The sequence below is a fragment of the Geotrypetes seraphini genome, chromosome 14 (genome assembly GCF_902459505.1).
Source record: "Geotrypetes seraphini chromosome 14, aGeoSer1.1, whole genome shotgun sequence".
NCBI classification, from domain to species: Eukaryota; Metazoa; Chordata; class Amphibia; order Gymnophiona; family Dermophiidae; genus Geotrypetes; species Geotrypetes seraphini.
In genome coordinates this window covers 64,289,103-64,312,323 of record NC_047097.1, presented here as the reverse complement: position 1 = coordinate 64,312,323, position 23,221 = coordinate 64,289,103, and the positions used below count along the sequence as shown (strand labels likewise).

Here is a 23,221-nt window from a genome sequence, read left to right as displayed (position 1 = left end):
TTTGAAAGGAAATTCTGCAATGAGAGGGCATAGGATGAAGTTAAGAGGTGATAGGCTCCGGAGTAATCTGAGGAAATACTTTTTTACGGAAAGGGTGGTAAGTGCGTGGAATAGTCTCCCGGAAGAGGTGGTGGAAATAGAGACTCAAAAGGGCCTGGGATAAGCACGTGGGATCTCTCAAAGAGAGAGAAAGAGATAATGGTTACTTCGGATGGGCAGACTAGATGGGCCATTTGGCCTTTATCTGCCGCCATGTTTCTATCATTTTCAAACCTGATATTTGTTTTTATCATGCTGTGCATAGAAATTGTCTCACTACTATATGAGGACTGAGCCCATCCAGTCGCTATTCAAACAGGCTTCCTGCTAACCAAACATCTCTAGCCCCTTCAGAATATGGCTATGTCTCACTATTTTATGAAAAATGTAAAGAAACACACCACTTATAGAGATGCTACAACCACCTAAGCTTTTTTACTTATTTTTTACTTTTTAACAAAAATTTCCTTCAGAAAAACTTCTTCAGAAAAATTATTATACTGTATTCACTCAGGAAAAAGCCTCAGAGTAGGAGCCCACGCTCAGTCTTATCATAGACTTATCTTTCAGCACGTGGTTTTTTCGCTCCATGGTTCCAGTCATTGGCTAAAAAACCTGAGACTCAATTTTTAATAATAAATAGTTCAAAACGTTTTTATCATAAATATCTTTACAAATTTTTAAATCTTTGAAATAACTACTTTTTTTATATATATAGCTGTGGATGCAACACTTCCTTAGTTTGAAAAAACTAGCAACCAAGCACTTATCTCAGCGTTCGTTTTATGTGCTGTCATGCTGTCAAATAATTGCCGCTGCCTGCCAACGTTTCGCGGATATAACATTTAGTCCACTGCTTCAGGGCTAAGGGCAGAAGCATTCAAGCATTGTTCTCAGTGTTCTCAGCTGCAAAGGATTTTCCAAACCCCAGTCTCTGAGTTATTTTCACTATTTTATGAAGAATATGCCTACCGTGTCACTTACTGCTCTTATGTATGTCTGCTTGTAAGTCAATCTGTAACACTGTTGCTAACCATTCATTATACAGTATATGTAAACTTGTAACCCATTCTGAGGCCCTTTTGGAAGGATAGGCTAGAAAATTGACTAAATAAATAAATTCTAGGCAGTCTGCAGTGATGGGGAATTCTGTACAAATTTTGCATTGCATAGTAACTCATGTTTCTGTATGAAGAGCCCACAAAATTATATAAAACAGTATCACAAGTATAAAATAAATGCTAAACAAAACAATAAAAAATTCCCTCCTATAATCTAATCCTCCACCTTACTCTCACTAGGAAGCTGGAACAAACAGGCTAAAACAAACACCCCTACTCAACCCCCCTACAAAATCAGCAACATATCTCCTTCCTATCCTTCTTGCTCAAATTAAATCTTAAAATAAACATAAGTCTACTACAAATATGCTCAAATTGCTCACTGTCAAAATTACACTTCTACAAATATGTTCAGATTGCTCACCGGCGTTGTATCTGTCGGGCAAAATTATTGCTAGAAGCTGAGCAAGGGAACTGTACTGCTTCGCTGTGCAAAGTGGCATTTCTGAAAAGATCACAGAAGTTCTCAAATAGGTCCAGCAGCTCATCAGATGTGTTTTCAAAGACTGCAATGACTGCTGTTGTCACCATGTTGTACACCACGAAGAAAGAAGGCTACAGAGAAGAAAAATGGCATATTATTTTACAGAAAAGTAAAATGTAATACTGTATTTTTTGCTCTATAAGACACACCTGACCATAAGATGCACCCACCTGTAGAGGAGGAAAACACAAGAAAAAAAATTCCCACCACCCTGCCCTGTACCCACTCTAGTGGTAGGCCGGGACAGGGCCTTATGGAGTGAAAACCCCATAGGCAGCGTAGGCATCCCCCCCCTTAGGTAGCCCCCTGGTACCTTTTTTTTAAAAGTCTGTTGGGCTCAGCGCTGTATCAGCAGGAGCTTTCCTCACTCCTGCTTGCCTCCCTCGCTGAACGGTGGTTCTCCTGTTCAGGCAGAGCAACGCAGAAGGCAGGTGCGAGGTTTTCGCATTCCTGCCTGCCCTCCCTCGCTAAAAAGCTGTTCTCCTGTTTGGGCAGACCGACGCAGAAGGCAGGCACGAGGTTTTCGCGTTCCTGCCTGGTCCGGCATGCTCCCTGAATGGATGCTGTCAGTTCTCGCAAGCCATTCAGGGAGCACACCGGACCAGGCAGGAATGCAAAACCTTACACCTGCCATCTGCGCTGCTCTGCCCAAACAGAACAGCCGCCTAGCGAGGAAAGCTCCTGCCGATACAGCGCTGGACCCAATGGACTTAAAAAAAAAGGTACCCGGGGTGGGTGGGTATTCATGCCATAAGATGCACCCTTATTTCCATCCACTTTTGGGGGGGAAAAAATGTGTTTTATGGAGCAAAAAAATATGGTATATGTTGTTTTATTGGACCGACACATTTTGGTGATCTAGCTACAATATAAATTAAATTGATTATAAAAACCTAATAACAGTAGTACAGCATCGTCAGGCTTCCAAGATGGCTGTGGTAACCTATTCCAAAGAGCAAATTATCACATTAATAAGCATCATTCAAATAGAAACATAGGTAGGGTGGAAAGACTGGTTAACGAGCAAGAGAGCTGGAGTTTTAGGTAGGAGAATTTAAATGCTCATCTACCAGAACCGTTAGAGAATCAAAGATGATGACAACTGGACTGTATGGTTTATAAAACAGATGTTTGCAGCTTGAAGGGATTCTCAAGTAAGCTACCTCTAAATTCATTTGGGTCTAAAATGGATTATTCAGTCAGGAAACTATTTAATAAGGTTACCCTGAATACTGAAGATACAATTTCTATATAAAGAAAAAAAAATCCTGCACTTTAGCATTGTTTGTGAGAAAATAATCAGTAATCCCTTAGTTAAGTTCATTTAGTTTATGGATACAAATGAGGAATGCACATTAATAATATGCCCCCTCCTTTACAAAGCCACGCTAGCTCTTTTAGCGCCGGCCGCCATGGTAACAGCTCCAACGCTCACAGTATTCCTATAAACGTCCGAGCTGCAGCCAGTGCTAAAAACGTTAGCGTGGCTTTGTAAAGGAGGGGGATAATCTTAAAACTGAACACATTTCACAAAAGAAAAAAAATCATAAAATTACATTTATGCTCTATCCTTGAGTACTGTCAGACTAGTTCAGATAAATGAAAATATACCCCTCTCCTCAGCAGAGTGAAACAGATCAAATTTTAGCCCATCCACTACACTCGTACATACTTGAATATAAACCGATCCGAATATAAACCGAGGCATCCTTTTTTCGCCTCCAAAAAGGGGGAAAAAAGGTTGACGACTCAAATATAAACTGGAGGTTAGAAATTTGGGTTATCATGGTGAGCCAGACTGTTCACCCTCCCTCCCCATCAGCTCTCTCTTAAATCACCAAACATAATACAAATATCTTTGATGCATATATCCCAAAGCTCCGCTATTTGTTAATATCCAGTAAAAACATACATCAAATTTCGAAAGCTAATAGATTTGCAACCAGAACCTCAGAACACCACTCCAGGCTCACTTAGCTCATAGCCTTAAGCTTGACGTGTTCGTTCCTCACCGGTTCTTTTTTATAAAGTGCAATTTATTATACAGGTTCAATTATTTATAAAGTGCCTTATTTTTGTGTATTGAACTAGTTTTAAATAGTTCAATACTAGTTCAATTCACAAAAATAAGGCACTTTATAAATAATTGAACTTGTATAATAAATTGCATTTATAAAAAAAGAACCGGTGAGGAACGAACACGTCAAGCGTAAGGTTATGAGCTAAGTAAGCCTGGAGTGGTGTTCTGAGGTTCTGGATGCAAATCTATTAGCTTTAAATATTTGATGTATATTTTTACTGGATATACACAAATAGCAGCTATATGCACTTCTAAAGCATGAGTAAAATAGTGCTATTGAATACTATATCCCAAAGCTAACATACTACAAGCAACTACAAACTTAAATGTTTGTTTATGTTTATTAGTATTTATAGACTACTGTTCGATATATCATCATAGCCCCTCAAAATCAGTAAGTAAGGCTTCGTTATTGCCAGACAAGTTTAGTGGGACTGGGACAGGACCGAAGGCAGGGCTGCTCACAATCTGGTTTTGCCTCTGATTCCCCCCTCCTCCCAGGGGCTGGCAAACAGCATGGAGGACAGCCGCTGGGAGGAATCAGCTGCCTGCCTCGCAAGTCAGGCCTGCCCCTGACCCATGACTCCATTCCCCACAGTCCGGTAGGCTTAAATTTGGATATGTTTTTCAACTACGGTAGTAGACTTCAATATAAACCGAGACCACAAATCTCGGTTTATATTCGAGTACATACAGTATGTTTATTAGGATTTTATACACCACCTTACTCAGAATGCAGGTCAAAGCAGTTTAGTCACAAAATGCAATAGATAGAAAGGTGCTACAATTTTAAAAATACATAGAAAACTAAAGTCACACCATAAAAGAAGAAAAAAAAAAATCTAATTGCAGAGATAGAGACAAAGCTGGACAAAGAAGGAGCCTCCCCAAATTTCAGGCACCTAGGGCAGTTCCCCAAACACTAACAGAAAACCAAAAATGAGCCTTGAATAGAACTTAGAGATTGGGTCTGAAAGAAAAAGTGACTGTACTCAGTAGACTCAAGGTGTGCATTAGATGGAGAGGAGAGAATAAAACAATGCTCATTAAAAGATTGTGGTGAACAAATAGAAATATACAGCAGTGGCTATTGCTGCCATATAATGACGTTTACTTTCATGCAGAGCTTTAAAGGCAAGGATTAAAAATTTAAATTTAATTCTGAAAGAGATCAGAAGCTAGTGTAAATGGAATAACAATGGGGAAACATTGAGCTCAGCATAGGCGAGCAGCAGTACTGTGGTGTGTTTGAAGGCTTTTCAAATTTATTTGGAACTTACTTGCACAAACAGAATTCTTTTAGCAAGCTGTCTCCATACCCAAGCCTTATATCTATAATTGTTGTCCAATGTTTTCACTCAGATACCCACACAAAACATTTTTTCTTCTAATAAATCATGCAACCCACAGCCATCTTCTTTTCTCGCTCTCATTCCCAATACCTTTGGATTTCTTATGCAGGTCCTTGGACTGGTCTTGCAGGATTCAAAAAATGGCAGCTATCAGATAAGACATTACCATACTTTCCTCTTCATCCATGCCAATCCAGATCAGCCAGATATACAAAAGCCCTCTTCGTCTAGGGCTTTTGTATATCACAAGGACTGCTGCTCCAAAAAGTCTGCTTGCTGACCTCAGGTGTATAATGTCACAAAAAGGGATGAGGAGATGTCTGTCACTGTTCATCAGATACCTTCTGATGGAACCAACCTATACTCTGCCTAGTAGCCTCCCAAATCAAGCACATTTTCAAGCCCTTCAGAGCTTCACATCTGTAAACCATATGCCACCACGATGGTCTCTCTTACCCATCTAGTCAAAGCCACTATACCTTTTTCAGGAACTACCAAAAAGGACAAAAAAACCTATCAGTCTTCTGTAAAGGTTCAATTATCTTTACGTCTGCAGATTGTCCTTCTAACATCTAAGAGATGTAATACTTGCTAGCTTATCAGCCCTCATGCCTCACCAGACAGGGGCAACTCAATTATCCGAGATGAAAGGGTTAAACTACCTTGGCAATTAGTACAGTATACCATATATACACAAATATAAGTCGAGACCCCCATGCCCCCCTCCCAAAAAAAAGGAGGTAAAATGGTTGACTCTCATATAGAAAATGGGTGGCTTAATATTCAATTGTCCTATCCTGCCAGGATCTGCACCCAGTGCTCCCTCCCTGCTAGGTACTGCACCCAGTCCCCTTCCCTCCATCCCCTGTCAGGCTCTGCACCCAGCCCCCTTCCCTCACTGCCAGGCTCTTCACCCTGTCCCCCCTCCCTGCCGACATCCTGCATGCTGCCGTGCCTTCCATATGACCCACACACCTGGAATCCCTGGTGGTCCAGAGGTGTAGAGGGCAGGACTGAGCCTTCCGTGCTCCTGCCCTTCTGCAAGTTCTGGTGGTTCAGATGTACCAAGCAGGAGTGCACTTCCCAAGCTGCTGCTCAGTGACGAGCGGCTTCTTAAATGGTTCCCAATAATTCTCGCGAGACTCACCGCAGCTATTCAGGAAGCCGCTCAGAGCTGAGTAATAGCTTGGAAAACTCACTCCTGCCCTCTACACTTCTGGACCACCAGGGATTCCAGGTAAGTGGGTCATACGGAAGGCGTGACGGCATGCAGGATATCGGCAAAGAGAGAAGGTACAATGGACAGGATAGGAAGGGGGGACAAGGTACAGAGCCTGGCAGCCCAGCGGAGGCCTGCAACAAGTCCAGGGGGGTGGGGGGGGCAGGTGAGCGCTGGCCCCAATATAAACCGAGACCCCCATTTTTGGGCCCAAAAATCTCAGTTTATATTCCAGGATATATGGTAAGTCATCCTTATCCTTAGTAATTATGATATATGGTTCTCTACCTGTGAGGGCCTGGATTTAGCTGAAATAATAACTATCAGAAAATTGCTATTCTCCAAGTAACTTTCAGGAATGCTGTCCTAAGGAAAGAAGGCTAGGACAAAATTCAAGTCCCATGACAACATTACGCATTTCAGAAGAGGCACGATATGCTTTACCTCCCAGGAAAAGGGGCACATGCTTGTGGGTTAGTAGAGAAACCTCTTTATGGCCCCCTAAATCATGATATAGCCTGAAAAAAACTACATTGTCTGGAATCTGAACCCTCCAAAGAAAATCATGCTTCTCTCTACCAAGGCTGTGGACTACACCAAAATCTTGTCTCTTGCAGTTGATACTTTAGAATCTAAATCACAATTTTGCATGAGGTAAAACTCTTTATAGTTTATAAATCTTTCCTTAATTGCTTCTGATAATTTCAGCTATGTACAGCTGAAAGCACTGCAACATGCAGAAAGTGAAAAACTATCTAAACTTCACTTTCTGCATGTTGCACTGCTTTCAGCTGTGTATAGCTGAAATTATCAGAAGCAATTAAGGAAAGATTTATAAACTATAATGAGTTTTACCTCATGCAAAGTTGTTATTTCTTTAATAAGACATTAACTATTTTTTTCTGTGGCCCTCCAAGTACCTACAAATCCAAAATGTGGCCCTACAAAGGGTTTGAGTTTGAGACCGCTGCTCTAACAGAACCCTGGAAAACTGAAATAATAAGAGTAATATGTAAGTTACAGTACGGACACATTTTTGGCATGCAACATGCAAAATAAAAATAATAAGTAGTGGATATGGTCGTATTAATGATAAGCCAAGTTACTCAGGGAGTGTCTTTCCCTTTGTCTTTCATTTCATACTGTGCAATTCAATATTTTTTTCTTTTCAAGTGTTTTCCCCCTGTTGTGTGGCGCTTTTTAAGGTGGCAGATTTAATTTTATTTCCTGCTGAGGAAGTGATTTGAAAAAGTATTTGTGAGGTGGCTCCCTATAAAATTATTTTTCTAGATGTGTACAGAGATGAGAATTTAAAAAAAATTAAGAAATCCATCTTTTCTTCTTCATTTTCTACATGTAGAGGCAAGTCCTTGTGTGGTTCATTGTGTTTTAAAACTGGCTGTCAGAGGTTCTCCTGGTGTCCTGCCGGTGGACAAAAATGAAAATTGGAAAAGCATGCATTTTCTTATAATACAGAAGCTGCTGTATCAATAATTTTCCTCTTGTGCACTGGTAAATATTCAAAGAAATCATTTCAAAGAACTGTACTTTGAAAAAGGACTAGTCTCCTATGTCAATATTACAAATTCCTTTCACAACCCCAGATCAACACAATGTCTTAAGCTGACCTTCATTCCCCCTTCACATGTTTACTAGAAAAAGTTGGATGGATCTATCTTTGACTTCCATGGCCCCAAATAGTCTACCACAGTACCTGCATCAGTCGAACTCACATTACCACTTCAGGAAAATGCTGAAGACATATCTCTGAAGTTGTGGGTTCAAACCCCACAATGCTCTGTGACTCTGTGCAGGGCACTTAATCCTCCACTGCCCCAGGTACATTAAATAGATCAGTAAATTGCAAACTGTGTGCTGCGGCATACTAGTAGCCATGGCAAGATTCCGGTTTTACTGCCAGGGATTGAAGGACGCGACTGTCACTTCCGGCGTCAGCACCTCTCCTCCTCCTTGCCCCCACAAGAACCTCATCACGTTTTCCCTGAGCTCTGGCCCATATCTGGAGGGCCTCCGGGTATGCACAGATGTCGTTATGCACATGCGTCCTTGCATGCACAGAGGCCCTCCAGACAGAGCTAAGGGGAAACCATTCAAGAAATATACGTTTGCCAATGTTTTTAAAGTAAGTCACCCAAGTGAACTGGTGAAGGTCACTTATTAAGCACTTGGATTTAAAGACTATTGAGTAATGATATCGCTTAACAGAAGTAGCTTCTTCTGCTGGCACAGAAAGAAATTTCTCATCCTTTGCACTCATTCATCCAAAACTGAGAAATTATTTGGGACCCATTAAAAAAGGAAAACTTGTTTTTCTTTTACAGATTATGAACAAATAAGATGAAGTTGAGTGAGATACTGTGTTTTAAGATTCTCATGTGTGGACCTGGCTGATAGTCTACATTTTTTTAAAGATTTTTTTTTTAAACCACATCAGTTAATATGAATGTTTAAGCAAGTCCAAGAATACATATGCTATAATGTTATTGTTTTGGGTAAATAAAAACTATTTAAATTATTAAGGTAATAATGATTTTTCTCCTTTCAATAAAGTACAGTAGAAAAGTTGTTCAAATATGAATCAACCTATTAAACTGTAGTTAATTCACCTCACAATAATTTCATAATCGTTTTTGTATTTCTCATAGTATAACCAAATCAGTAATTTTTTTCATGTAACTCTAAAACTAATCTGAAAAGTTATTTTTCAAAAAATGAAACCTTCATCTAGTTGTAAATATTAAGATTATACCAGCAAGAATGAGTACTTCTGTAGAAAAGCATGATTTAAATCAAGCCTTTCTGACTAGTGATTTGAATCGTGATTGAAATCAAATCCACCTCGACAGCAACATTCATCCCCACCTTGAAAGATTTCATTACGAATACCCTCAAGGAAATGGACATTTCCAAATGCATTATGTTTCTCTATTGAGAAATGTCTTGTCCTTCAAGCATGCAGTTCTTCCTCCCCATCCAATTTCCCATTTCTGTAGGGAGCTTGGATAGAGATCACTGTAGCAAAAAAAAAAAAAAATCCTGACGGATGATGAGGATCACTCCAGGAGCTACCACTAGCTCCCAAGCCTTACACTAAAGAACACTGCCTTAAGATATACTTTTCATTTTGGTGTGAAATTCTACAAACACATGCAGTCTGGAGTGGAGGAATAGCCTAGTGATTAGAGCACTGGGTTTGACATCCAAGGTCATCTGGTTCAAATCCCACTGCTGCTCCTTCTCATCTTGGGCAAGACACTTAGCTCTCTATCGCCTCAAATACAAAAATTAGATTATGAGCCCTCAAGAGGCAGGGAAATACCTTAGTATACCTTACCTTGAGCTGCTACTGAAAAACGTGTGAACCCAAAATGTGAATTAACACAAAAGTGGAGAATAACCCTGAAGCAGACATATTCCAAACACGTTTCCAGTGCCACTCATTGAGTGATGGGTAGGATATTAAGATGGATACTATCCATGTTCTTTAGAGGTTTCATTCAGAAACATTTCTTTTTCACAACAGTGCAGTAACATACAGATGGGAGACATTACAATTACAGCACAGTAGGAAGCCAAAGACCAAGCGATTCAAGCAAGCAAGAGGTGGCGTGATGGACATAATAAGATTATTGTCACAGGGTTCTTTTGTATTGATTTTTTTTGGTTGGATTTGAGTTGCAAGTATTATGCGAGTACACTAGTGGTTTTACTTGGCTTTTATTACACACATCAGAAAATAATTCTGTCCAGTAAAATTAGACCACTGCTTTTTAGCATCAAAGACCATATCATAATATATAAACATCCCAAGAGTGCACATAAAATTGCTTTAGTTGGCACAGGATACTGATAACATCAAAAGCCACAAGATCAAAGCAGTTTCAGTAGTTTGAGAGTATCATCAGGATCCTGAGAAGTCACTATCATCTTAATTTGTAATAATAAAGAATTTCTGGTCTTCTATCATTCAAACAGAATCACAGTCTCAACCGGACAGACTATCTGGGTCAGCTGGTCTTTATCCACTGGCATTTACTAAATCAAGAACAATCACATTACAGCCACCTCCAGAAAGGATGACATGACAGCACATTTCCAAAAGAGACCAATAATTAGCCTGTACTGATGACATATTACTGTATTTATTTTAAATATTTATAGACCGCATCTATCCACAGTTCAAGGCAGTATACTATACATCAAAAGCATAAAATATGAGTCTTAAGACCTTACGTAACAAAGCATATGAATGAAGCAGTACAATAAAAACTTAAAACTTTGTTTTAGAACTTTAATCTTAATCATTAATAATGGTATAACGTTACAGTATGTATATCTTAGTTTAATGGATCTATTTTTCTGCATGTAATCCGATATTAACTACTGGTTGGCAATAGCGGAATATAAATGATAACTGTAATACTGAAATTATTCCTTACTATCAAGAGTCAACTCTCAATCACCAAATGCCTGATAAGACTCTTCAGTTGTTTCCTAAAGGCATAGCAGTCTTTCAGCATTCTGATTTCATCTTACAATTTAAAAAGACCCAACAAGGGTGAAATCTTTTTTTATACGTCTCTGATAATCAACATGATATAGCAGTAACTTCAGTAACCTTGCACCCTCAGAATGTAGAGTCAAACTAGACAAATAAGGTTTCATAGATGCTATCATACATAAGGGTACTTACTTCACGTGAAAATATTTTGAATATCACATATTAATTAACACCAGCAAATTGGTATCCAGGGCAATGAAGAAAGAATCAAATTAATATATTCAAACTGAGAAGGAGAAATTAGGTTCTTACCTGCTAATTTACTTTCTTTTAGCTTCTCCAGACCAGTAGAGGTTAACTTTACGAATGGGTATATATCTAATCATGACCAGCAGGTGGAGACTGAAAACAAAACTTTGGGACAGTATATCCTAGCCCCTCCTCTCTATTTCCCTCAGTCTGCCGAATAGCCAAGCAGAACCAAGAACTGGAAAACAACAGAGAGAAAAAACAATACTCCGAAAGGAGTAACAAATAACAAAACCCAAAATGCTGTTGGAAAATGCAGAGGAGAAATTCCCGAAGGAAGAATGTCCCCACAGCTCGCCAGCTAAGCCAGCCGAGCCACAGCCGCTGTTCTTCAATTCTCCCCGGCCCTAGAAAAATACTAGAACCCGCAGCAAAAAACCAAAAACTGCCCGCGCAACAGCCCCAACAACAACAACAACAGACAGGGTGGGGACCTCTACTGGTCTGGAGAAGCTAAAAGAAAGTAAATTAGCAGGTAAGAACCTAATTTCTCCTTCTTTAGCACTCTCCAGACCAGTAGAGGTTAACTTTACGAATGGGACGTACCAAAGCAGTCCCTCTCACGGGCGGGACCCCCGAAGGGCCGATACCAGTACACGCTCACCGAACACCGCGTCCCGACGCGCCTGCACATCAACCCGATAATGACGAACAAAGGAATGCAAGGAGGACCAAACCGCAGCCTTACAAATATCCACAGGAGGCACGAGCGACGACTCAGCCCAAGAAGCCGCCTGACCCCGAGTGGAATGAGCCTTGAGAAACTCCGGAACAGGCTGCTGTTTCAGAAGATAAGCGGAAGCAATCGTCTCCTTGATCCAGCGCGCAATAGTAGCCTTAGAAGCGCCAGCTCCCCGACGAGGACCCGCCAGGAGGACAAAGAGACGATCGGACTTCCGGAATTCCTGGGTCCGCTGCACATAAGAGCGAAGGACCCGACCGACATCCAACTTGCGCAGCTGCCGTTGCTCAGAAGAGCCCTCCCGACCACCCAAGACCGGGAGAACCACCGATTGATTGACATGAAAAGGAGAAACAACCTTAGGCAGAAAGGAAGGAACAGGCCGCAAGACGACCCGCTCCCTAGAAAACTCCAAGAAGGGAGTCCTACAAGAGAAAGCCTGCAGCTCAGAAACACGCCTAGCAGAAGTAATGGCCACCAAAAAGACCGCCTTCAAAGTAAGGTCCTTCAAAGAACAGTCGTCCAACGGCTCGAAAGGCGGACGCACCAATACAGAAAGCACCAGATTAAGATCCCAAGAGGGAACCGAGGGCCGTAGGGGAGGCCTAAGCAACTTGGCCGCCCGCAAAAACCTAATCACATCAGGAAGAGCCGATAAACGCTGACCTGACACCAACCCTCGAAAAGCCGACAGGGCCGCAAGATGAACCCGGAGAGAAGACCAAGCCAGGCCTCTATCCAGACCGTCCTGCAAGAACTCCAGAATGTTAGGCAGAGAAGCGCGAAAAGAGGTCACTCCCCGCGCCCGACACCATTCCTCAAAGAGACGCCAAACCCGCACATAAGCCCGAGAGGTAGAAAGCCTCCGGGACCCCAACAGTGTAGAGATCACCTTGTCGGAATATCCCTTCTTGCTAAGGCGACCCCTTTCAAGAGCCACGCCGTAAGACAGAAGGGAGACGGGTCGAACATGGGAATGGGACCCTGCATCAGCAGGTCGTCCGAGAGAGGCAGAGGAAGAGGACCCGCTACCAGGTGCCTCACCAGATCCGCATACCACGGACGGCGAGGCCAATCCGGCGCCACCAGCACCACCAAACCCGGATGGTAAACAATGCGAAGAAGCACTCTGCCCACCAGCGGCCAAGGAGGGAATACATACAACAGCCCCTCCGTTGGCCACTGCTGGACCAGAGCATCCAGACCCTCGGCCAGACCGTCCCTGCGACGACTGAAGAAGCGGGGCACTTTGGCGTTGCCACCCGTGGCCATCAGGTCCATCAGGGGCTGCCCCCAAGCCTGCACTATCAACTGAAACGCCTCGGCGCCGAGACACCACTCTCCTGGATCTAGGAAGTGACGACTGAGGAAGTCTGCCTGAACATTTTCTACTCCGGCTATGTGAGAGGCCGAGAGGTCCAGCAGATGGGATTCCGCCCAAACCATGAGCAGAGCCGCCTCCTGCGCCACCTGAGTGCTCTTGGTGCCCCCCTGACGATTGACATAAGCCACCGCCGTGGCATTGTCCGACAGCACTCTGACCGACTTGCCCCGCAACAGGGAGTGGAAAGCCAACAGCGCCAGACGGACCGCTCTGGTCTCCAACACGTTGATCGACCAGGCGGCCTCCTCCGCGGACCAGGTGCCCTGGGCTGAGTGACCCAAACACTGAGCCCCCCAACCCAGGAGACTCGCATCCGTCAGGAGCACCGTCCACTGCGGGAGATCCAGACCCACCCCCTGAACTAGGTGAGGGGTCTGGAGCCACCAACGCAGACTGCAGCGCGCCAAGCCTCGCAGGGGAACCGGAACATCCATCCCGTGCCTCTGGGGAGACCACCTCCGGAGCAGAGCATACTGGAGAGGACGCATGTGGGCCCGCGCCCACCTCACCACGTCCAGGGACGCCGCCATCGACCCCAAGACCTGGAGGAAATCTCGCGCCCGAGGACACCGGGACGCCAAAAGCAGGCGAATCTGAGATTGCAATTTGCTCACCCGGCCCTCTGGGAGGAAGACCTTCCCCAAGGAGGTGTCGAACAGCACCCCTAGGTACTCCAGACGCTGAGCCGGGACCAACCGACTCTTGGAAAGGTTGACCACCCAGCCCAGCGACCGGAGAAACTCCACCACCCGAGCAGTAACCCGGGAGCTTTCCTGCAACGACTTTGCCCGAATTAACCAGTCGTCCAGGTAGGGGTGTACCAGGATGCCCTCCGACCGCAAGGCTGCCGCGACGACCACCATCACCTTGGTGAACGTCCGAGGAGCCGTGGCCAGCCCAAAGGGAAGCGCACAGAACTGAAAGTGCCGACCCAAGATCGCAAAGCGCAGGAAACGCTGATGAGAGGCCCGAATGGGAACATGCAAGTAGGCCTCCGTCAGATCGAGAGAAGTGAGAAACTCCCCCGGCTGAACCGCCAGAATGACCGACCGCAGAGTTTCCATACGGAAAGAGGGAATCTTGAGAGCCCTGTTGACCCCTTTCAAATCGAGGATGGGCCGAAAAGTCCCCTCCTTCTTGGGCACCACAAAGTAAATGGAGTACCTGCCCGTGCCCCACTCCGGAGGGGGCACCGGAACAACTGCCCTGAGATCTAGCAAGCGCTGAAGGGTCTGGCGAAAAGCCTGCGTCTTCCCCGGAGTCTGACATGGAGAAGCGAGGAAAAAATCCGGTAGAGAGCGGGCGAACTCCAGGGCATAACCGTCCCGCACCACCTCCAGGACCCACTGATCGGACGTGATCTCGGCCCATTTGGGGAAAAATTCGCGCAGCCGGGCCCCCACCGGAACCAAAGGGGGCGCCGGCAAGGCGTCATTGTGCAGGACGGGAAGCGGGGGAACCGGCGGAGGGATTCCCTGCCCCCCGACGGGCCCCCCGAAAGGGCTGCATACGCTGGAAGAACCGACCCCGGGAAAATCCCGGAGACTGGAAAGAAGCAGCCCCACGCCCAGGGCGATACTTGCGAAAATCCCGCAAACGCCCCCGGGCCGCACCCCCCCGAGACGCCGGGCGGGCACGGTCCTCCGGCAGACGGGGAACTTTCGAGTCCGACAGAGTCTGAATCAACTTATCCAAATCCTCTCCAAACAAAAACGACCCCCGAAAGGGAAATTTAGTAAGCTTAGCTTTGGACGCAGCATCCGCCGCCCAAGCGCGCAGCCACAACACACGCCTTGCGGCCACGCCAAAAGCCATAGACTTAGCCGAGATCCGCACCAAGTCATAGAGAGCATCCGAGAGGAATGAGGCCGCCATCTCAATCTTCGCAACCTCCTGATCCACCAGAGACCAGTCGTCAGACTCTCGATCCAAGACCCGCTCCGCCCACCGAAACACGGCGCGAGCGACCAGTCCCCCACAAATAGCCGTCTGGACCCCAAAGCCAGAGACCTGAAAATTTTGCTTAAGGAGGCCCTCCAATTTGCGCTCCTCAGGATCTCGCAAGGCAGAACCGCCCTCAACAGGCACGGTATGCCGCTTGGAAATTGCCGAGACCACCGCATCCACGACCGGCGAAGCTAACGTAGCCCGATCCCCTTCAGGAATGGGATACAGGCGAGCCATGCTGCGCGCCAGCCGAAACGGCGTCTCCGGCGTTTTCCACTGCTCCAGGATAATATCCCGAATATCCTGATGCATAGGAAAAGAGCGGGAAACGGTACGGATCCCCCGCAACAGGGGGTCCCCCACACGCGGAGTCTCCGGCGGCGCGTCCTCAAAACGCAAAACCGAAGAAACCTGTTGAATAAGGTCAGGCAACTCATCTTTCTGAAAAAGACGCACCACAGACGCCTCGTCACTGGAGAACGGGAAATCCGACAACCCGCCGCCAGCTTCCGTCCCCTCCAGAGAGTCCTGGAATTCCTCAGAAGGGTCCAGGTCCTCCTCCAGACCGACCCGTTCCTCCGACCACAAATTCTCGTCCCACGACACCCGCGGACGCTTGGACAAGGGAGGCGGCGGAGGGGACGTCACGCCAGACGAAAGAGGCAAAGCCGCAGGAAGCGCGGAGGAAAAACCACCCCCCGAGACCCCCTGGGCGCAACCGGGACCCCCAGCCGCCTGAAAATAGGCTCTGCATAAAGAAAAGAAAAATTCAGGAGAAAACCCCCCCGAGGGTCCCAAGGGACTCCCTGCCACAGCAGGGGACCCAGCAGAACCTTGCCCCTGCATAGTCAAAACAGGGGGAAGGTCACCTGAGGTGGAAGACAAAATGGAGGGGCCAGACAGAGAAGATGGCGTCTTTCCCGCCAAAACAGCTCCCTCCACAGCCTGCAGCGGCTGAGAGACCTGAAAAGTCTCAGCCGCTAAAACAGGCAAGCCGGCATCAGCTGTCAAAATATCAGCTGAGAGGGAATCCTCAAAAACCCGACCGTCGGCGGCTCGGGGAATCCCTCCGTGGGCGGACGGAGAAGACCGGGCTTCTCCTCCGTTCCCTGCCGACTCGCGAGGCACCATCGGCGGGGAGCTCTGGGCGCCTGCAGCCGCTGCCGACGGAGCTCCTCCACCGCACCGGCCTGAACACCGCTTGCACAGGCCGGCCGCGAGTGCCTCGCGTCTGGAGCACAATGAGCACTTTTTCCCTTTAGAAGTGCTCATTGCTCCATACGCGACCTAGCTGTAAAAAAGTGCCGGTTAGTTGAAAAAATACAGTAAAATACAGTTTTCTTAAAGGGATACAACCCTCCAGACCAGCACTACCTCAGGATTTTTTTTTTTTTTTTTTTTTTACAGAACAGACTCCACAGGCTCTCAAAGCAATAGTCTTGCTTGATTTAGGGGGCAAGGCTTATTGCTGAGGCTCCTCTAAAAAAATGTGGGGAGGTGGAGGAAGTGGGGGGAGGGACCCCGCTCGTGACCCGCCGGGTTTGACACCCCCGAGGTCGGACGAACCCCCAAACAGAGTCCGTCCAAGCTCCGTCCGGCTAAAAACAGGGACAATAAACCCCTTAAACAAATTCCAACAGCCCTACCAAGGGAGATGGGTACAGATCACTCAACACCTGCTGGAGACTGAAAGAAGACTGAGGGAAATAGAGAGGAGGGGCTAGGATATACTGTCCCAAAGTTTTGTTTTCAGTCTCCACCTGCTGGTCATGATTAGATATATACCCATTCGTAAAGTTAACCTCTACTGGTCTGGAGAGTGCTAAAGAAAAACCAGTTAGCAAACAAGCTACAGAGCTCTCAATTGACTGTAATGCCTTAAATCATAAAAGAGGACAGGCTTCAAAATAAAGAATTACAGAGCCTCTCCTTCTCTCCAGTCCTCTTCCCTGCTGGCACCCCCTACTGGTATCTCAGGGCCCATCTGGAGGGCCTCTGCACATTCGCGAACTTCAACGTGATGTCACGCATATGCGTGATGTCATCACGGCGACGTCCGCACACTTCTGGGTGCCTCAAGCCATGGTCACTACCTTTAGTGTACCCCGGCTCGAGAAAGTTTGAGAGACACTGCCATACTGGGACAGACTTAAGATCCATTAAGCCGAGTATCCTGTTTCTAACTGTACCTGGCAAGATTTCAAGGACTAAACCAGATTTTATGCTGCTTATTCTAGGAATAAACAGTGAATTTCCCCAATAATGGCTTATGGACTTTTCGTTTAGGAAATTATCCAAACTTTTTAAAACCCTGCTAACTGCTTTCACAATAGTCTCCGGCAACGAATTCCAGAGTTTATTTGCATGTTGAGTGAAGAAATATTTTTTCCGGTTTATTTTAGAAACATGATGACAGACCAAACAGCTCATCCAGTCTGCCCATCCACAGCATCCATCATCTCCTTCTTGCCCTAAGAAATCCCATGTGCCCATTTCATGCTTTCTTGAATTCAGACACAGTCTTTGTCTCCACCACTGCTACAAGGAGACTATTCCATGCATCTACCACCCTTTCTATAAAAAAGTATTTCCTTAGATTACTACTGAACATTTCACCTCTTAACTTCATCCTATGCCTTCATTCCGGAGCTTCCTTTCAAATGAGAGACTCGACTCATGCAAATTTACATCACGTAAGTATTTAAATGTCTCTATTATATCTCCCCTCTCCCGCCTTTTCTCCAAAGTAAACATCTTTGAGTCTGTCCCCATATGCTTTATGACGAAGACCACACACCATTTTAGTAGCCTTCCTCTGGACAACTCCATTCTTTTTATATCTTTTTGAAGGTGCGGCCTCCAGAATCTAAATTAGGTCTTACTAAAGTCTTATACAGGGGCATCAATACCTTTTTCCTATTGGTCATACCTCTCCCTATGCACCCAAGCATCCTTATAGCTTTTGCCGTTGCCTTTTAACCTGTTTGGCCACCGTAAGTTTCCATTCCTCTTTCATGTACAAAAGTTCTTCACCCCCCAAAATGCATCTATAGAAATACTCTAAATTGCTTAAGCACCGCTCTGCACATAAAGCAACCAGTAATTTGGTCTAAAAAAAAATAGGACTAAGCCAAAAATAAGGCGCTGCTCCGGGTAGAAGAAAAATGATCCAACACAGGGCTCAGAAAAACCACCCTATGAACTGATAAAGATTGCAAACATCTACCTGGCACATAAGGAGATTGCCTTTTAAATTGTCATTTTTAGTCAGAAAAATGTGTAAGAATTTAGACTATATAAATACAAACTGATTCTTTCATCCACTTTTCTTGTTTGCTTTCTGCTCCTTGTGCCTTTTATGTCAATGGAGAAATATGGTAGTTAAGCCTTACTTAACAGCTGCTAATGTTTTTTTGTTTACAAAAATGTTTTAAAATGCAAAAAGCCTTGCACTTTGAGCTCTGCTTCTACCCTAGCTATAAAATTAGGTACTGCTCATCATTCACTCAATTTCAGACTTTCATTTAGCTACAAACTGGGGGTTTTATCCCATGTTACCTGTTAAGCTGTCGTCTCACACCAATTTTGTGCTGGGGCTAGTATAGGCAGGTGTGGAGGTTTAGAAATTTTAACCTCAGGAAAAATCACTTCAAGCGCTTTCTGCTCCCCACAGTTTCAAGATTTTAAGGACTGTTGAGAGAATTTAAATGGCAACATCTCCATAGACACCTAATTTCCATGTTGCACAGTGCTATTTCAAAGCATTATGGCACTGGACAGCAAGCAGTGAATCAGGAAATTGAAGAGGTGACATGTGGGTGACAGAAAAGCAAATGTGATAACTAGAGAGTCTAAGAAATGTAGCAATTATGTATTTATTATCTTTTTTTATATTAAATATACATTTTACTAAGCAAAAAGTCTTAAATACTTGACAAAGTGGACCATTTTAAAAATACTTAGGAAACAAAATGGAAAACGTTATTTCAAAATTGTGGCTTTGGGAAGTGGCAGATTCATCTTTCTCATTTCTGAGAGGTTCCTGCAACCCATATACCTCCCCTACTCCTTACATAGCATGCTGAAAGAATCTTCGAGGGAACAAGTTTTATTAGCCCTATAGCCAAGGCTACAAAGGATGCAAGATCCCTCGAGTTCAGCCTCCAGAGGGATTGTACAAGAATAACCAGTACATAAAGTACTGTAATGCTGCTTGGATCATTTGTTTGGAGACAATTTACTAGCAGCACATGTTAATGCATTTAACACAAATTATGAGTCCTCAATAAATTATGTATGTATGTAAGAGGGGAAGTTATCAAGCTGCATTAGGGCTCTAAATTGCATTATTTGCCTCTTAATACAACTTAATCGGCTCTAACACAACTTGACAACATTTACCATTTACATGCAAATGCATGCTTTTTTTTTATCTCATTACTTTGAAAATACTGTAACATGACTTGCGGTGATACATGCATGTTGCATTAGGGCCAAAAAAAAAATCACAGTGAAATAATTCCAGGATTTTGCTGGGGTTATCTCACAGCCCAATGCTCCTGGGCTGGCAGAGCAGGGTCCACCACAACTTACCCCCTTCCCCAAAACCCATACAGCACCCCACCCCCCAGTTCAAGATTCTCCATCCTGCCAAAGGTACAAGACCCCCCACCCCCACATAGTGCCATACCCTAAAGGGGTTACCTTTTCAAGCACTGGTCCAGGGGGTGTTCGGGCATCAGCAATACCTAGTTGCTCCTGTCTAGTCCAGCACCCTTTTGCAAAATTGCTTGACTACTGTTAGGGGCGACATTTTGCAGAAGCCACTGGACTGGGCAGAAGCATTGAGGCTTAGCTCTTGACCGAAGACCCCCTAGAACACCAATCCTTCAACAGATAGCCTCTTTAGAAGCATGGCGCTATGTGGGGGGCTTTCACATTCTAGGGAGGTAGCAGGTGGGCAGGGTCTCAGCTGGGGGTGCCTTATGGCCTTTGGAGGAAGGTGGTATGATGGTGGAGGATGACTCTGCTCAGATGGCCCAAGCAGTCTGATTCTCCTGGGCCACTGAAATAATGCTGCTTGCTAGGTGGCTCACAAATGGGATTCAGCAATCTGTGAGACTGAGATACTTCCGAAACCAGCGGTGAATCAAGATGTGGTAAAAGCCAATTCAAGTGTGTAACTTGTATGATTTTAATTTTTAAAAAACCCACAGAAATAAAAGGTCATGCATTTAGGGCTGCAAAAGCCCTAGGGAACAGTACAGTTTAGGGGATGAAGAACTTTTGTGCATGAAAGAGAAGCAGGACTTGGGTGTGATAGTATGTGATAACCTTAAGGTGGCCAAACAAGTTGAAAAGGCAATGGCAAAGGCTAGAAGGATGCTTGAGTGCACAGAGAGAGGAATGGCCTGTAGGAAAAAGGATTATTGATGCCTCTGTATAAGACTGTTGAGACCTCATTTAGAATACTGTGTACAATTCTGGAGACTGCACCATCAAAAGATATAAACAGGATGGAGTCAGTCCAGAGGAAGGCTACTAAAATGGTTGGTAGTCTTCATCATAAGACGTATGGGGACAGACTTAAAAATCTCAATAAGTATTCTTTGGAGGAAAGGCAGGAGAGGGGAGATATGATAGAGACATTTAAATACCTACATGGCATAAATAAGCATGATGTGAGTCTGCTTCAAATGAAAGGAAACTCCAGAGTGAGGACATGGAATGAAGCGATAGGGTCAGGAGTAATTTAAGGAAATACTTCTTTACAGAAAAGGTGGTAGATGCCTGGAATACTTTCCCAATAAAGGTGGTGGAAACAAAGACTGTGTCTGAATTCAAGAATGCACGGGACAGATATCTGGGATCTCTTAGGGAGAGGAGGAGATAGTGGATGCTGCAAATGGGCAGACTGGATGGGCCATTTGGCCTTTATCTGCCGCCATGTTCCAATGTTTGAAAATGAACACCTAGGTCTAAATGTGATTTTCATTTTTAAAGGATTTTTTTAAACCGTAACTGAGATATGTGAAGTACAGGAATTAGTGGAATCACTTACTCATTGGGATTAAAGGACATTGTATGCTGTACCCAAATTTACCCGAGGTTCTCTCTATATAGATACTAAAATGCTAAACACTAAATTTAATGAAACCTATTTTTTATTCAGATAAATGATCAGCTTTTGTTTTTTGACCTAAATGGTCATTAACGTTGCACCCTCTGAATAAACTACTCGTACTAGGCAGAGGATGATTAAATGCTGTATCTATACTGAGCTTCTACCCCCGTTGGTAATTATTAGTTCTCCAGTTCTCTAGGTTAACATCATTTTTTTTAGATCCAGCTTTGCAAGCAGAATTATAGTCAAAAGCTAATTAGTCACTTGATCACCATTTATAAGAGAGCAAAACATCAAGCTGGCCTCCACAAGTGCACAAATTTCAGATTACAGTACTGTATAAATCAAATGGTATGGTTTACTTATATATTATATACTAATTTTATAAAAGACTACCTGTATAGTGAAGCTAACATATCAGCATGTACACTTTGCTACTGACTAAAGGTTCTCATCTTGGTCCTTCTATAGTAATCTTCCTCTTGCTCTATATAACTACAGAAATGTGTGTAACACTGAGACCTTTATCCAATATAATTCTTTTGACTGCTCATGTCAAGTTGTAATCCTTCACGTGCTTAGCTACATATTGGCATGCTGCAGAGGACAGCACAAATACTCTATTACAGCATAAGGAGTAAAATCTTTTAATTCTAAGAGGTCATGTGCTTCGTCTACTTATGAACTTTCACAAAAGAACACTACCTGTGAAGGATCTGTAACTCGTAACGTCACCACATCTTCGCTCGTATATTTAATGAACAGATGGTTTTCATCCAGGAGTTGCATTTTCCACATACGGAGTTGTCTCAATTGATCAAAATATTGGAAGAACCTCCTCTTTGCCATTGCACTGCCATCCTGTTCTGCCCTCCTCCATAGATATACAAGAAGTCGATGCTTCAAAGAATTTATAAATGGCTCCTTATATGAATTAGCCATTCCTGTCTGAGTTTCACGTTGAACCTCAGGATAGACAGCTGACAAAGTCAAAAGGTCATCTTCATAGCAGAACCGACCTATTGTTCGTACATCAATGAAAGTCCCTTCAGGTGTGACCTGGAATACATGAATGGTTTGCTGCTGCACTGATAGGATTGCCAAAATGTTCTTATAAAGATAAAGTCCTTGGTTGTGAGAGAGAATAACTTTATCACATTTGAATGTCCTTGAATCACACAATCTCCCCGTATGAAGATCAATTATGTGCAGAGAGTAATCTTCCAGTGGGGACCTGGGATTAGGAGTCACAGATTCACTGTTACGGTAGACTTCAAAGAAAGGAGGGTGGGGTTCCTCTGGAAGGTAAGCAGCTGAGCCTACAATTACGTAACGACAATCATCTGTAAACAAACTGCACTCACGGTTGAGATGCTCACCATTTGAAGCAACATTCGTGATATGAAGCAAAACAAAAAAGCGTTCAAAAAGTCGTCCGAGTATGTTGATGGATCGTTCATCATTTCCATTAGCCAATATTTCACCTTCATAGCCCTGCAGGAGGTCCTCTGCAGCCTGACATCCCTGGTATTCATAGATTTCCAAAGAGGTTTGGTCAGAAGAAAATGCAATGAAATATCGTCCATCTGGTGAAAACTTGCGCAAAAAGCAAGGTGGTTTCTCCACATTGACCACTGTGAAATTGGGGAATACGTTCTGATGGAATATACGCACCTGGTGCCAGTGTGTTCCAGATTTACCAGAGCTGATTCTTCTGTGCTCAAGACGGTGGATAACATTCTGATTCTGGATTCTTCGAGGCCTAATGGTAGGGGCATCATGGTCCATCATATCACTTCATCTTCAAACTGAAAAGTAAGAAAGTTTGTGGTATAAGGAAAAGCACTACAAAACAACAAAATTATGTTGATGGCTCAAAATACTACTCGGGATGTAAATTAACATCTCAAGTAAAGGTTTCAGTCCTGCAGTTCTACAATATTTCATTCCATTTATTT

At 44.2% G+C, this 23,221-nt stretch overlaps 1 protein-coding gene across 4 annotated transcripts in view; it reads right to left on the bottom strand.

Moving 5' to 3' along the window:
* Positions 1-23,221, bottom strand: part of DET1 (DET1 partner of COP1 E3 ubiquitin ligase) — a 44,040-nt gene that overhangs the window by 16,803 nt on the left and 4,016 nt on the right. For all 4 annotated transcript variants that reach the window (XM_033920746.1, XM_033920748.1, XM_033920747.1 and 1 more), the window contains 2 exons: positions 21,969-23,071; positions 1,525-1,715 (listed from right to left, as the gene is read on the bottom strand). In XM_033920746.1, the coding sequence (XP_033776637.1) occupies positions 1,525-1,715; positions 21,969-23,054 (1,277 nt within the window). In that variant the 5' untranslated portion in view covers positions 23,055-23,071. The remainder of the gene's footprint in view (positions 1-1,524; positions 1,716-21,968; positions 23,072-23,221) is intronic.